Below are 16,554 nucleotides of genomic sequence, written 5' to 3'. Positions count from 1 at the left end.
GCAAAGAGCTGCCATTGGGCTTCAAGTTGGAAGAGTAAAACAGAGAAACCCCTATGGCAGATAAGGAGCACAATTCCTGACCCAGTGTCAGGCTTTGCCCTTCCATCCTCTCGATCAGGGGTCCCCTGTGCTCATGGCCCGGCTTTCCTGAATTCTGTGCATCTGTGCAGAAATCTCTCCTGACGTTACTGCCGAGGGGGCTGCGCTTTGGGACTCCTGGCTGGGCTTAGAACTGGGGTATAAAATAGGGGGAAATCCTCGGGAAGATATGAAGGAAGATTCAAGGTGCCACAGTCCAAGCTTCCAACTGAGCTGGAAACCCAAAAGGAGCGGGAGGAACCTGCCAGGCCTTAAAAAACGAGCATCGCTTGATTTGTTTTCAGAGCAGCCCTAAAATCTCTAAATCCAGCACTGACGGCAAGAAGCGAGAGGAAGACCAGAAACTTAACACAGACTGCTGACATTAGCTAATCAGAAGGATGTGCAGCAAATTTACAGCACTTGTTTTTTTATAAGGGGTCAGAATACAAAGCTGAATCAAACATAATATGATGGATATAAAAGTACATTCCCAATCCTCATATAAAAAAAAAGCATCTCTAAAAATAAACTGAAAGCATTAGTGTTTCCCAGATCTAACTTAGGGAGCAGGAAGTAGGAGAGGGCCAGGAGAGTATTTTGGGAGTAGCACATCTAGCTCTGACCAGTGATATATACAGCAAGAAAGCAGGGAGCCTTGAATAGATAGATAGATATACATATCTATTCAGTAAGAGGGAAGAGAGCTTTATTTGGTGGCAAGGTGGCCTCGTAGCCAGGGGGTTTACATTCTATCAGATACTGGTTTTAGTATCTCTGGAACAGATTTGTCACTGGCACCCCCAGTGCATCGATGGACTTGTAGTTCCTATTTCTCTCGGGAAAGCAGGAACTACAAGTCTACAAGGGAAAAGGGGAACCATATCAGCCTGCCAGGAATGAACCCTAAGCTGGTATGTTGGCCCTGACCAATCACCTACTGCTTGATTCTCAAAGTGCTACCTTGACCTCTTTGCTGATTCATGTCCCACCCTGGCCAATCTGGGCTGCCAGATACAGAATAGTCTAATACTGTGCGACTATACAGAGCAGTGTTGGTTCATGTACACCAAAAGAAGTGTCTGCGGCAGCCCTGGGTGTGCTCCAGGTGCATCACCTCTGTGACACATCCATGAACACTCGTCTTGATGATTCCCAGTGCATGGTAACCAGGTATCAATTAAAACCAACATTTCCTTATTTCTATGCCGACATCTGGAGGGAAGTTTATTCATTTAGAGAAATACGTATTATTTCCCATTTGTTAAAAATAAATGTATTTCAGAGGAACCTTATGCTCAGTGGTCAAGGTGGCTAACTGTAGTGTTCTCATGGACAATATATTTTAGATCCCAGTGGCTCCTGAGTTAGAGCCTTCGGCTGTGGTGGGGGCAGACATTTTGTGCCGGCAGCAGTCAGTGATGTCATCACATCCACCATGTCCCACAATGGAGGGTGGGGCACACTGACATCACTGGTCTGCTGCTGGTCCAAAATGGATGCTCCCAACATCGAAAGAGGAGGAGGGACTGCATAGTAAGGGCCATATTTTAATGGATTTATGTGATAGGATTTCTTCATCTAGGAAGAGATCAGTAGCTAGCTTGCGACTGGGTCATCGATGGCATGGCCACTTTTATGCTGACTGGAATAAACTCCCCATGGTAGTCTCCATAACTTGATCCACTTTGGAGTCTTTCCGGGTAAGCAAGTTTATCTTTTACTTTCTACACCTGAAGTTAGTTTGGTTCTATCTGTGAGCTCTGGTTACTGAAGATTTCTGTGGGGATTTTTATTCCTTTTGTTCCCCTTTTTTTGGCTCACGGTTGCCTCCTGCTCCTTTGGGCTTTGAGCTCAGTCGGAGCTCGTCACTGTTGGGCTCAGCCATCATGAACTTTCAAACAAACAAACAACAAATACCCCTGGTAGAAACTCACATCTCTGCATTGCTCAGGTTCCTCGCTTCTGTGATAATCTCCTGTAGCAGCACGGACACATCATCTGAGGAGAAAGACAAATCAAACAGGTTCACCTTTTATAGGAGGAAAAGGGGGTGGCAGGGCACTGTGTTGTTTTCTAGTACAGATGGCAGAAAGTGGCACAGCTGTATGGCCTTAGATGAATCCAGGGGTTCTCACTGCTGAACAGGCCTAGATTTTTAAAAATTTTTTTTTGGTGGAGAAGATGGCGGGGAGGAGCTCAAAATATGCAAATTATCCCAATTCCTAGCCCATACATCTTATGAATATTCATTCCAGACATCCAGAAAATCAGGTCTGTTTGGGGATCTCGTGGACTGAATTTAAGAGCCATTTCACAAGCAGCTCTGTGGAAGAGGCAGAAGTGGGACATCCTGAGGTCTGAAGAATGCAGACTCTAGGATGAGGCCGTGGGATGACTGCTGCTTGGATCCTCAGGCCCCAAAGTAGTGGGTGGGTTTCTGTCCATATTTCACTGGCTCCATCATTGGGGAAAGTGGAAGAGAAGGAAGCCAGAGATCAAACCAGGGTGGGAGACGAGCGCTCACACATATTAAACAATCCATAGAGCTTTAGAAAATGATAGAAACTGACTTAGTCACATAAAGAAATCTTATTATTTGGCTCATTCTGGAAAATTGCCAGGAAACGTTCGCTGGCTGTGGAAATAGCGAAATGTAGCAGATACTTCATTGTTAAAAGTCTAACTTTCTTTGCTGTTGCGTACCTAAGAAGTGGGATTCTGAAGCCTGGGTTTTGCTGTTTCTTCCATAAATACTCCAAGATTATCGTACCACTTCTTTCCTTGAGTTGCAAACCAATCTGAGGTGACCTGCAGCATGTGGCATATTTCGTGGCCCTTGGCTGAAGATGTGGTTACAGCTGTTAGTGTAGCTGGGTTTAAAAAAGGTTTGGATAAGTTCCTAGAGGAGAAATCCATAAAACTGCTATTATGGTAATTAATAAGCAGTAGTAGCTTGAGATCTCTTTAATGTTTGGATACTTGCCAGGTACTTGTGACTTGGATTGGCCACTGTAGGAAACAGAATGATGGGCTTGATGGATCCTTGATCTGGCCCAGTATGGCTTATCTTATGTTCTAATATGTTATAAAGGAACCTGGTGGGTTGGTAAGCCAGGATTTCAAAACCCAAACGTCTTTTTTTCTGTCTGTAGTCAGCCTGCCATTCCAGTTACTGAGCAGGTCAGAAACAGAGGTGTTTCTATTGGTGGTGACCATTCAGTGATGTCTCAAGTTTGCTCCATATTTAATGAAATAAAGAAATTTGTGCCTGCCTGACTGAACATCAACCTGCGTTTTCATCTCCGACTTTTGAGAGAGGTGTGAATGAGGGCTGCACTGTGGTTTGGATAGGAGAGTCTTACTTCAGAACACACGTGCAGCCAGCTCAGGGGCACGTGGCGGCTTCCACGGGGGGAAGAGAAACACTGTTGTTTACTGCCTAATTTCAGGTAGATAAACAAGGAGCAGGTGGACAAACTGCCTTGCTAGAGGTCACATTCAAACACTGGGGATCTAGTTATCTATTTAGACTTTGCTCACATCTTTTCATTGGTAGTGCAAGGCAAGTTGCATTCAGGTATTTTGCTGTCCTCAGAGGGCTAACAATCTAAGGCGCCTGTTTACTGAAGGTTTTCTCCCATTCTGTGTCTAAGGGAAAAGCTCTGAGGCATTGGAGAGTGAAGTGACTTGCCCAAGGTCACTGGCTGGCTCCAGTTTTTCATCTCTAGCCTCCACTGCATGCATAGATTTCTCAAAGGCTCGCAGCAGGACCGCAAATCCAATAACAGGGACTGGGTTAGCCTGTTTGAAATCCCCTCCAGGCTTCCCTCTGACTTGTAGTTCTGTGTTCTTATCACTACCCTAACGTCTCCTCTTCTCTCACACCCGTCCGGGTTGGGCAGCCATGGGCGCAGGCTCCCTTTGCAGCTCACACCCACCTGTCGCACACGGCAGATGAAGACGGATGAAAGCTGCCGTTTTGCTCTGGCGGCAGTAGCAAAAATATGTTACTTTAAAAGGTATACAGCCATTTGTCAAGCTCAGACAGGCTTTGCTGAGTGTGTTGATTCAATCTCGGCTCATAAATCCATGCGGCGTTGCCTTAGGGGGAAGAATCCACTTTGCAGCCTTTTATTAATTCCATGAGAGGCTTAGATAAAGGAAACAGACTGAAAGCTTCTTCTGTGCATCACCGGTGGCAGTGTGTCACCTTTCTTTTGCTCAAGGAATCCATCATACTGTAGTTTCTCTTAGTCCTGCTCCCACAAAGCTCTACTCTACCCAGCTGTTTCTCTATAGAGAATTATCCTAAATAGCTCCTATCAGTTTTCAGTCTTTCACCTTTTACAAACTGGCCAAATCTCTAACTGTTCTTATCAATAGTTAGTATTTCATAGATTCACCCTGATATTCCATGACCTCCCTAAATGTGATCTAAGGATACTATCAATGCAAATCATTGAACCCCCATCAGTGTGAATCCACGGGTCCTGTCACTGGGAATCTATGGACTCCATCAATGTGAATCTATGGACCCCAAAATGAGAATCCATGGACTCCATCAGCGTGAATCCACGGACCCTGTCACTGGGAAACCAAGGACTCCATCAGTGTGAATCCCCGGGTCCTGTCACTGGGAATCCATGGACTCCATCAGTGTGAATCTATAGACCTCGAAATGAGAATCCATGGACTCCATCAGTGTGAATCCACGGGCCTTATCACTAGGAATCCATAGACTCCCATCAGTGTGAATCCACGGATCCTGTCACTGGGAATCCATGGACTCCATCAGGGTGAATCCACGGGCCTTATCACTGGGAATCCATGGACTCCATCAGTGTGAATCTATGGACCCTGTCACTGGGAATCCATGGACTCCATCAGTGTGAATCCACGGGCCTTATCACTGGGAATCCATGGACTCCATCAATGTGAATCTATGGACCCCAAAATGAGAATCCATGGACTCCATCAGTGTGAATCCACGGGCCTTATCACTGGGAATCCATGGACTCCATCAGTGTGAATCTATGGACCCTGTCACTGGGAATCCATGGACTCCATCAGTGTGAATCCACGGGCCTTATCACTGGGAATCCATGGACTCCATCAATGTGCATCTATGGACCCCAAAATGAGAATCCATGGACTCCATCAGTTTGAATCCACGGGCCTTATCACTGGGAATGCATGGGACCTGTCACTGGGAATCCATGGACTCCATCAGTGTGAATCTATGGACCCCGAAATGAGAATCCATGGACTCCATCATTGTGAATCCACGGGCCTTATCACTGGGAATCCATGGAACCTGTCCCTGGGAATCCATGGACTCCATTAGTGTGAATCTATGGACTCCATCAGTGTGAATCTATGGTCTCCATCAGTGTGAATCTATGGACCCCGAAATGAGAATCCATGGACTCCATCATTGTGAATCCACGGGCCTTATCACTGGGAATCCATGGAACCTGTCACTGGGAATCCATGGACTCCATCTGTGTGAATCTATGGACTCCATCAGTGTGAATCTATGGACCCCGTCACTGGGAATCCATGGACCCCAAAATGAGAATCCATGGACTCCATCAGTGTGAATCCACTGGCCTTATCACTGGGAATCCATGGAACCTGACACTGGGAAACCACGGACTCCATCACTGTGAATCCACGGACCCTGTCACTGGGAATCCATGGACTCCATCAGTGTGAATCCACGGACTCCGTCATTGGGAATCCATGAATCCATAGGCCTTGTCACTGGGAATCCACGGACTCCATCAGTGTGCATCCACGGGCCTTGTCACTGGGAGTCCATGAATCCATAGGCCTTGTCACTGGGAATTCATGGACTCCATCAGTGTGAATCCATGGGTTTTGTCACTGGGAGTCCATGGATCCATGAGTGTGAATCCACGGGCTTAGTCACTGGGAATCCATGGACTCCATTACTGTTAATTCACGAATCCCGTCATTGTGAATCTATGAATCCTCATCACTATGAAGCAGAACTGGGTGCATATTCACAGTGGTGGGTCTTCACCTTTCTGTTAGTTACCACACAGAGCTTCTAGATAGTTATCAAGCTGAACTAAAACCTCCTTCAACTTAATCAATAGTTTATTTATTTATTTGAAATAATGTATTATCCATTTATAGCAGACGCACTGTGCTAAGCGGCTCTGCTATAAAATACTGTGTATTATCTTGAACTGTACTGAAAGGTCCATATTCAGCTACTGTTAGTCGGATAAACCTATCTGAATATATCCAGCTATTTTAAAGTTAGCTGGATAAGTTTATCCAGCTAACTTTAGGACACGTGTACATACGACCAGAGTCAGCTACATAACTTATCCAGCTAACTCAGCTCCTCCCAGTTATGCCCCTGGAACATCCCTGACTTCTCCAGACACATTTTAGCCAGAGAAAAATGTATCTGGCTAGAATTTAGTCCCCTAAGTGCCCAAATGTTCCTTTAGCTGGATAACTTCTGAGTTATCTTGCTAAATGCTTCTGAATGTGGATCTCTAAGTGTCTGCAAGGAGGGCACCATATAAATCATTATAGTTATTTTCAGACAGCCTGCACTGGTGGGAAGTCAGCGGGTACTTTTTACCAGTTTTCAATGGGAAGTACCCCTGGACCCTTGCAGCTGCTTTCTGCTGGAATAGTCCTGCAGTCTGTGATGGACTTAAACAGACCCCCCCAGGAACTCTTCCTCTCAATGCGACTAAGAGTCTGCGCCTTGTGGACTGTCAGCCTCAGACATCAGATTAAGGTCAGTAACAACCTTTTTACCCACAGGAAGCGCTTTAAAAACTGTCCTCTTACTATTAATGCCAGCTGCCCATGCAATGCATGCTGGCTGTGCAAGAATCACTGTGCCACTGACTCTCAGTATGTGACCTTCAACAAGTCACTTTTCTTCTTCTGCCCCAGTTCTAATCCCAGCTCTGACTCTGTATGTGACATCAGCAGGTCACGTTATCTTCCTGTGCCTCAGTTCTAATCCCAGCTCTGACTGTCTGTGTGGTGTGGGCAAGTCACGTTATCTCCCTGTGCCCCAGTTCTAATCCCAGCTCTGACTCTGTATGTGACATCGGCAGGTCACGTTATCTTCCTGTGCCTCAGTTCTAATCCCAGCTCTGACTCTGTATGTGACATCGGCAGGTCACATTATCTCCCTGTGCCTCAGTTCTAATCCCAGCTCTGACTGTCTGTGTGGTGTGGGCAGGTCATGTTATCTTCCTGTGCCTCAGTTCTAATCCCAGCTCTGTCTCTGACTTAATGCGTGACGTGGGAAGGTCACATTATCTCCCTGTGCTTTCAGTTCTAATCCTAGTTCTGTCTCTGACTTTGTGGGTGACATGGGCAGGTCACGTTATCTCCCTGTGCCTTCAGTTCTAACCCCTGTTCTGTCCCTGATTTTATGCGAGACATGAGCAGGTCACGTTAACTTCTTGTGCTTCAGTTCTAATCCCAGCTCTGGGCAAGTTACTGTAAATCTCAATGCCTCTCTTCTAATCTATTGCATATCTCTGGGCAAGATCCTTTATTTTTTTTAGTTTACCCCACTATAATTGGATAATAATAATTACAAAACAATTGCTTGTCCCTTCTGCCTCTCAGGATATGTCATGCACTGCCCTTGATTTCAATATCCATCCCAGAGAGGTGTGATTCCCTGTTCCTGGACTAATACGATTGTGAAAAGGACCATGATGCTCTTTGGATGAAAGTGTCACAGATGGAGATCCAAATTCTGCAATAATCCTAGGCTGTCACTGATTGGAGTTGCCTGAAGCAGTGGGCACAATGACCCTTGGAAAACAACCGTGATAAAAGTGTGCAGTAAAAACAAGTTTCTTCTAGCACCTTTTCATTTGGAAAAAAAAATCCAGGAAAACAAAGCTGGAAATATCATAATGCCTCTGTATCCAGTCACGATGCGGTCACACCTTGAATGCTGTGTGCAATTCTGCTCACTGCATCTCAAAAAAGATACAGCAGAAATGGAAAAAGTCCAGAGAAGGGCGACCACAATGATTATGACAATGGATTGGCTCCCTTCTGAAGAAAAGCGAAACAGGAGTCGATTTCAGGATAGAGATTTATCAAGTCGAGTGTGAATAATAGGAACGCTGATGCACTCTATTGCACAGGAGTAGAGGATACTCCAAGTAGCAGTTAAAAACACATGTAAGAAAGCATTTTTTTTCAGTCAGAGCACATTTAATGCTATGGAACCTGTTGCCAGAAAATGTGCCTAAGGCCTAGTTTTATAACTGGGTTTAAAAAAGGTTTGGACAAACTTCTGGAGAACAGGTCCTTAAACAAGGGTAGTCCCTGCCCCCTGGATGGAGAAGTTCTGGTGCCAGTTGATGGACCCTTGGTCTGACCCAGTATGGCATGTTCTTATGTTCAGTTTGAGAGTACAGTGCCAGCCTCTCGGATGGGGTCAGTGCAAGTGGGGCCGAGCAGAGGGTGAAGTCCGTGGTGGGGTCAGGGCTAGAGGCAAGGGCGGTTATTTCTTGTTTGAGATGAACAGGGAAAACAAAACATATAGTACGCACTGAGCCCCTTTGACCACTCCCTCCTACGTCCCCAGGACTCTCTCACCAATACATAAAATAAGTACTCACTTCCAGGTATATCAAACCAACAACCTGCGTTTTCTAGGGTTACCAGCCGTCAACATTTACAAAAACGTTTTAAAAAGCCCTGCTTGAGTCAGAAGTTCATGCACCTCTACAGTCAGGCCACAGCAGCACCCGCAGGAACAGCAGCAAAGAGGTCCCGTATTCAGCAAGATAAAAGTCACCTAAAGTTATCCAGCTACACTTAAAAACCTGACTGCCTATGTTTGACTGCAACTCTGTATGTAGGGTTCTAGGTTACCCAGGCTTGTGCGGCTGGAAGCTTGCTGCTTCATCGGATATCTTCAGAGACAACCCAGTTAAGCAGCACTGTAAAAGGAACGGAAAGGTGCTGCCCGCAGGCCTGCGGAACCGCAGCCAGGCGAGCAGTCAGCGAATCCTTCACCGCTGCAGACTCCTCTGATATGCCATGTGCCCGCAGGCCTGCGGAACCGCAGCCAGGCGAGCAGTCAGCGAATCCTTCACCGCTGCAGACTCCTCTGATATGCCATGTGCCCGCAGGCCTGCGGAACCGCAGCCAGGCGAGCAGTCAGCGAATCCTTCACCGCTGCAGACTCCTCTGATATGCCATGTGCCCGCAGGCCTGCGGAACCGCAGCCAGGCGAGCAGTCAGCGAATCCTTCACCGCTGCAGACTCCTCTGATATGCCATGTGCCCGCAGGCCTGCGGAACCGCAGCCAGGCGAGCAGTCAGCGAATCCTTCACCGCTGCAGACTCCTCTGATATGCCATGTGCCCGCAGGCCTGCGGAACCGCAGCCAGGCGAGCAGTCAGCGAATCCTTCACCGCTGCAGACTCCTCTGATATGCCATGTGCCCGCAGGCCTGCGGAACCGCAGCCAGGCGAGCAGTCAGCGAATCCTTCACCGCTGCAGACTCCTCTGATATGCCATGTGCCCGCAGGGCGTATGGAACTATGCAGGCTGTTGGGGGAGTGGCAGGTACAGGAGGGAGCGCATTATAATGAATAAAGGTCCTCATGCCCTTCCCGACCCCTGCTGTTTGGCTTATGCCGGGCATCTCCTGCTGCGTAGTGGCTTGCAGCCTAAAAACCCCACGGCAATTCCCTCCATCAGCCACCCCATGGCTTAAATAATAACCTCCACAATCAGCAAAGTCAAAACAGGAGAGGGGAAGCAACTTACCTAAGTGGGTGAACAGGTTCTTGGCCACCTGAAGCAAAGCCTGTGGGAGAAAGAAAGGCGGCAGTTTAGGTCACTGGTGATGAGAGTAGACCGGCAGTGCCAATCTGCTGTGCCCTGACAATTTTGCCCGGGATTGCCCTGGCGGTCTGGGATCTGCTTCCTACTGAAGCCAACGGTGCTGCCTGCACAGCCACCAATGGACGCATGTCCCGGGACGGTCCTGCCTTGCCTTTGGAAAGATAACCCTTCATTTCTGATTGAAATGGTAACATTTGTCTTGGTGGTTTTAGCTCTCTGCGCCATAAAAACACATTTCACGAAGGCTTTCTGACATGCTACCTTGCTCCGACTGCGTGGAACACAAAATGGCCCCTTAAAAGACATTTCAAAAGTTGGCTGTCATAATCTTTCAGAAATAAACCCCCAATTAAGCATGCAACAAACAAAAATCTATTTATTTGAAATGACATACAGGCTGCCCTGCTGGGAAGATAACTCCATGATTTCTCTGCCTTTCAGATCAGGTTTGTTCCCTGAATAGTGTTGCCAGCTGGCTCCATTGCTACTGACTGCTGCTCCAGGCCTGGTTTTTTACCGGGGGCATCAGAACTACATCCACATGCATAGAATGGGGTAAAAGCAGGCCCGAATCAGCCTGGCCGCTAAAACCAGAGCCAGCGGGCAACCCTCGCTCCAAACCCTGCTAATCAAAAGTTGGCATGGACTCAGACTGATCCAGTCCTGGTTTTGCCCTACTGCTCTGATTTCCCTAGGAAAAGCAGGAGCCACATCTTCCATGTATGAGATGGGACAACTGAAAGATCGAATTTAGTGCAAAATCTTTAAAATGAAACAGGGAAAATCAGGTGAAAGCTTTTATGAAAAGGAGAAATCTCATTAGTGCAATATTTAGGAGTTGTGGGGAGACAGAGGAGGATGGTGAATGGTACCCAGAAAGCGCGGGATCATTTGTAATATGTTTCTATAAATCTGGCGTAATCGGACTGACAGTAACGTGTGTGTGTGTGTGTGTGGCAAGGGAGGATGCAGTTCTTCTGCAGAGGGATTTTCTGACCTTTCACTTTTCATGTAATAAAAATGCACATTTCTGAATAAATACAGTGAGGAGGATTCTGCAGCTTATTACAGCATGAGTTCAGGGGGGCTGAATGAAATGTGATATCAGCAAGCCCCAGGGACTTGCTGATATCCCTTAACACCACCAGAGGGAGCCAGAGCTCAAAGTCTGAGCGGGCTGCCCTGTGAACTGAAAACCTTTCACTTCCTTTTGGTTTATGCAGCCCGCACCCTTGCACCTGTGAAGTGCAATTCAGAAAGTCACTGCTCTAATAGAATGAGGGCTCAGGTCCATCACGGAGAGGCCCAATCAATTCTGATTTGCCCCATCGCATCAATGATCTTGTCAAAGAAAGCACAGATGCAATGGAGGGAAAACCAGGAGTGACTCAGCCTGTCCCCTGGATTCTTCCCAAATTTGCCCTGGGGACCCCCATGGCCAGTCAGGTTTTCAGGATAGTCACAATGAATATGCATGAGATGAATCTGCATACGCTGCACACTCAATATATGCACGTTTATCTCAAGCATATTCATAGAGGCCGCAGGGTTGGGGAAACCTCCCATCACTGGGTATCTTCGCTGTTTCGTTGCAGGATTGAGTTTAAAAGCAGCACAGGCCATGAGGACATTTAGCCCTCTTTGTAGACCAAGGAGATAACAGTCAGGCTGAAAAGGCCCTTCCTATTCCCATCAGCAGGAAATACTGTGAACGCCACAAAGCTAAACCCAGCTCAGCCTCTGAGCCTCACTAACGGAAGGGATCAGTGTCTGCTGGGCTAATCAAGGTTTGCAAGTGACGCATGCAATAGTAAAGCAGACTACAAAGCATGCAGGACTAGCAACCCCAGAATGCAGCATTTTAAAACAAGCAGGACTTAAGTGAAAGGGTTCTCGATGGCAAAGGTCTGATAAAGAACGGACTCTGACAGGAGGAAGACGACTCCCCGGACTGGTGAATTAAATTGGTCAGTTCGGGCTTTTCCAGTAACTAGCATCGCATGTTGTGTCCTCAGATTTGCTGTGCAAATATTCTGCAGCAAAGTATAATATGTGACTAAAGCAAGAGGAGAAACCAAGACAAAGGGGAAAATCCTAGAGAAAGATCTTCAAAGCACCCTCTCACGCTTTGACCTCCTCTTCCAGCGGCTCCTACCCCCTATCAGCAACAAATACTGTGAAGTCAATATTCAGAAAAGCGGTGAGCAGACAAGTTATCTGGATAAAGTAGGCCAGAAAACTTGTGGCAGATATTCAGCAGGACAAGTGTGCAGAAAAGCAGTATTTTCCGGGTTGCTTAGATTTTAATGCTTGCCCTTGGACAGGCGTTAATTTCTGAGAGTAAAATGCGAGGCTTGGCCGCACATTTTACTTTCAGTATCCCGGGCGACTCACTAATAGGCTCATCAGCATGCATTTGCATGTGATGAGCGCTATTGTTTTTCGGGAGGGTTGGCCCTTACAGTATAAGGGGTAATAGACGTGCATCGAAAACGCACGGTCAAACAGGTGCTAAACGGTGCGCTCGGCCGTCACACTACCAGTAAGTGCTGGGTGTTAAGTGTCTGCTAGTTAGTGTGGGATGGTTCACGGGGAGGTTCCATGAAAATACAGCCCCCTCCTTCTCCGGGGTCCGGATTGCCTTATAACAGCTCCCTGGCTGTGTAAGAGGTAGTTAGGGGCTTAGCTTTAATGGTTCTGCAAGCCCAGTCCACTCCCTGGCTGGTTTGGATTTTTCCCCTCTGGGCACAGTTTTTGGATGTAACCTTTTCATGCGGTAGGAGCCTGTGCACCTCCTGGGCCCAGAGAATGGGGACCCCTGGGTCTGGGGCTGTGCAAGGTTAGGGAAGATCTGCCCTCCCTACCCCTCCATGAGGACGCAGGTTGAGCCCTTGGGTCCTGGGGGCCAGCAGGACTTGGGCTACGATGGCTGACCATCCTGGTCTAGCTGATTGCCCTTCCTTCCTGCTTCAGGGGATCCCTTCCCATCAGGGATCACAAGAGATGAAAGAGATCAGAGAAGCCACTAACTCTGAGTAAAGGCAAAGCCTTAACATCTGGGGCTTCTAAACCAGCTGAAAGGGGTGTCCTGTCCATTCAAAGCTCACCCTAGCCGCCTGCAGGCTCTGGCACGAGACCTTCCTGCACAGATTGAGGAGGAAAGATTCTGTGGTGCTCTGCATCGTGGCCTGTGTCATTTTCAACAGGAAAGATGCATTTTGGACACCAACCCAGTGACTCCAGTGACTTTATTTGGCACCTGCAGCACATACTGGGACATACAAGCACCCCTTCCTCCAGGGATAAGGAGAAGGACACGCGGGAGCCACCCGTAGGCACTCGGGGCCTTGGGAAGAGTCAGGGTTCACGCTGGCCTGGGAAGGTTCCAGTCCCAAAGAGTAACAACAAATACTTTTATGGCCTTATCGGGTAGCGATCGGCACCCGGGGATGGGGGTTACATAGATGAGCCCCGGTGTTTGAATACTGCTGGTTAGGTTTAAATGTATCTGGGTTGCCGAGAATCTGCTTGGATTTTCAATGTTATATTGTTTAAAATCATACAACTTTATTAACTCAATATAACTAATCTATTTTTTTTATTACAGAGAAAAGACCTCAGCATTGGCAAGAGATCCGAAAACTCGGAAACTGCTTGAAAGCCAATTGTTTCAGTCACCGGTCTTATATTCTCTTATTTTTCTATTTAACTTAATAAAATTATTCAAAAACCTCCATTTTTGTTTATATGGTGTCACTTATTTTAATGTTAACCTATTATCTGGTGAACTGTTATTAGCAATGTCAATTATTATTGACTATCATATCCAAAGGCTCATTTGAGTGCCATTAACTTCACATGATTTTTTATGGAATCATCATATTTTTCTAAAAATCATGGCTGTCTCATTGTGTCTCTAACCTTGAAAATGTCTTTTTCCTTGAATATTATGATTATAACGCTTCTTATTGTTAAATGCTAAATATTGTATTTGATGTACTCCTTTTCATCACCAGCTTGTTGTCCAAAGTGATACCTTTCAACAATTTTCTCTGCAGCACTTGTTAAAATCCTTTCTTGATAGCCCTTCTTATGAGTTTCTTTCAAAACTTCAACAATAGACGATATCTCTTTTTGTAAAACACGTTCTAAAGTCCAATTTTTCAATACTTCTTAATAATCCCAACTTTTACTATTATAGTGGAGCACTTGTCTAGCGCTTGCAATATGCAACTTTAATTAAGCCGCACTGCCGTGCCTCCAGCGCAAAAGGTCTATTTGACCCGTTGTCAGTACTTTTAATCAATCCCGACCAATTTTAGTTTTATAAATGGAGCACTTATCTGGCGCTTGCAATGTGAAAACCTTTGTTTTGCCGCGCTGCCATGCCTCCAATTCAAAAGGTCTGTTTGACCACCGCCAACGTGGCCGACGTTTCGCTATGGAAAACGCTGCTTCGGGGCGGATTGATGTTAAAGTGTTCCTTCTTCTTTGGGTGTCGGGCTCAGACTAAAGCCCGACACCCAAAGAATAAAAAAAATAGTTTAGTTATATTGAGTAATAAAGTTGTATGATTTTAAACAATATCACATTGAAAATCCAAGCAGATTCTCGGCAACCCACACATAGCTAGTTATTCTTTACCATTAATTGTATACTAGTTATTTCCCAATATTAATTTATCTGGGAGCGTTTAGCCGGATATCTTTAACCTAACCAGCTATATTCACACATAGCTGGTTAAGTGACAGGAAAAAACCCCCCAAAAACCGTTTGTGGTTCAGCAGGCCCGATTCTCACCCCACTAAAAAATGAAAACAGATGTGGGCGTAGTCCTGAGCCCAAACTCCCTCCCCACAAAAGATTTCTACAAGGATGCAGGCCTGCCCGCTGGAGCTCTCCCACAGCCACAATCGGACCACTCCTGGCAGAATCCAGTGCTGGCCTGAGGCCCTGGAGGCTGGTGCTGGGAGGGGGCCCGGAGGCCAGATTCATTTTTTTTTAATTCAGGGGGTGAAGAGGCCCCTCAGGCTGATAGGCCCGCAATTTAAAAAAAAAAATCTTTTGGGGGAGCTTGGATGCTTTAGATTTTTAGCAGGATTGGGGGGTAGGGAATTGGACCTGTTGGTTCAGAAGGGTTTCCTTTTTTCGTCACTTAGCTGGCCGTATATTAAATATAGCCGGTTAAGTCTTAAGCTCATATTTTAAGGGTGATCATTTTCTTTCCCACTCCATATGTCAGCGACATCCTCTCATTTTAAGGTGGGGTATCCACTTTAGGACAAGCACAGCAGCTCTGAGGTAGTAAATGAAGGAGCTATCCTTGGAGATGTCAGCATTTCAACTGGTCAATACTTTATGAATGATAGAAGTCTATAAAATCATTTCTGAATGATAGAAGTTTATAAAATCATGAGTGGAATAGAATGGGTAAATTTGAATTGTTTATTTATTTCTTCAAAAATACAGACTAGGGGACACTCCATGAAGTTAGTAAGTAGCACATTTAAAACAAGTAAGAGAAAATTCTTTTTCACTCAATGCACAATTAAGCTCTGGAATTCATTGTTGGAAGATGTGGTAATGGCAGTTACTCTCTTTCCCACATCATGGATTTCAGTGCCATCCTGTCATTTTAAGGTTGGTTATCCTTCTCCCCATATTAGTGAATTCAATGGCACCCTCTTGATTTAAGGTTCGCTATCCTGTTCCCCAAACCAGGGATTTTAAGGGCATCATCTTCATCAATATTAGAATTTGGCCACTAAAACTATGGAGTCGCACCTTTCTGTTGGAATACGTGCATATCATCCTCATCACTAGATTTAGTTTGTTGGGTGATCAGGAAAGATCAGAGACTCCAAGCATATGACATCAACAGCTCCACAAAGTGTAACCTTGGTGTTATTCATTTCTATTTTCATGGACTATGTATAGGTCGTATATGTCACAAGGGATGGGGTTTGGAAATACCCTTTCAGGAACAGGGCAGGATCACAGGGCAGGAGCTGGGTTAGCCTTCTGCCTAGCCAGCCCCTTCCCCACAGGTTGAGCCCTTGGGTTCTGGGGGCCAGCAGGACTTGGCTACGATGGCTGAACCTCCTGGTTGGAAGATGGGTTGGTCATTTGTCTAGCCAGCTCTTTCCCTCACAGGTTGAGCCCTTGGGTTCCGGGAACCAATAGGGCTGAACTGGACAGGCTGGGTAAGCTGGTCAAGGCAGGGCAGACACAGGCTGGATGCTGTGAGCAGAGACAGACTTGATGCAGAGGTCTGGGTATAGGTACAGACAAGAAGAAGAGGACTGGAGGCTGGAACAGGCTGAGGGGCAGTGGACCAGATACTGGGACAGGCATAGAATAAGACACAGGAAGGCCTGGAGTGCCACAAGGCAAGATAAGGCCTAGATAGGCCACAAGGCAAGCTACAAGGAAGAGAACGGCCCAGAGGCCACAAGGCATAGAGCAAAGTAAGAGAGGCCAGGTCAGAGAGCCATGGGTGACTCCATGAACAGCATCATGGTTCTGGCAAGGTAGGGTTAACTGGAGCTGGAGCTTGGGTGTGGTACAAGCAGCAAGGCAGAGCTTGGCA

General features: G+C 46.5%; 1 protein-coding gene across 4 annotated transcripts in view; it reads right to left on the bottom strand.

Annotated features, from left to right (window-relative positions):
• Nucleotides 1-16,554, bottom strand: part of PDE2A (phosphodiesterase 2A) — a 733,167-nt gene that overhangs the window by 85,207 nt on the left and 631,406 nt on the right. For all 4 annotated transcript variants that reach the window (XM_029602059.1, XM_029602057.1, XM_029602058.1 and 1 more), the window contains 2 exons: nt 9,888-9,927; nt 2,016-2,079 (listed from right to left, as the gene is read on the bottom strand). In XM_029602059.1, coding sequence (XP_029457919.1) covers nt 2,016-2,079; nt 9,888-9,927 — 104 coding nt within the window. The remainder of the gene's footprint in view (nt 1-2,015; nt 2,080-9,887; nt 9,928-16,554) is intronic.

Source organism: Rhinatrema bivittatum, chromosome 5, assembly GCF_901001135.1.
Source record: "Rhinatrema bivittatum chromosome 5, aRhiBiv1.1, whole genome shotgun sequence".
Classification (NCBI taxonomy): domain Eukaryota; kingdom Metazoa; phylum Chordata; class Amphibia; order Gymnophiona; family Rhinatrematidae; genus Rhinatrema; species Rhinatrema bivittatum.
This window is presented reverse-complemented; position numbering and strand designations above follow the sequence as displayed.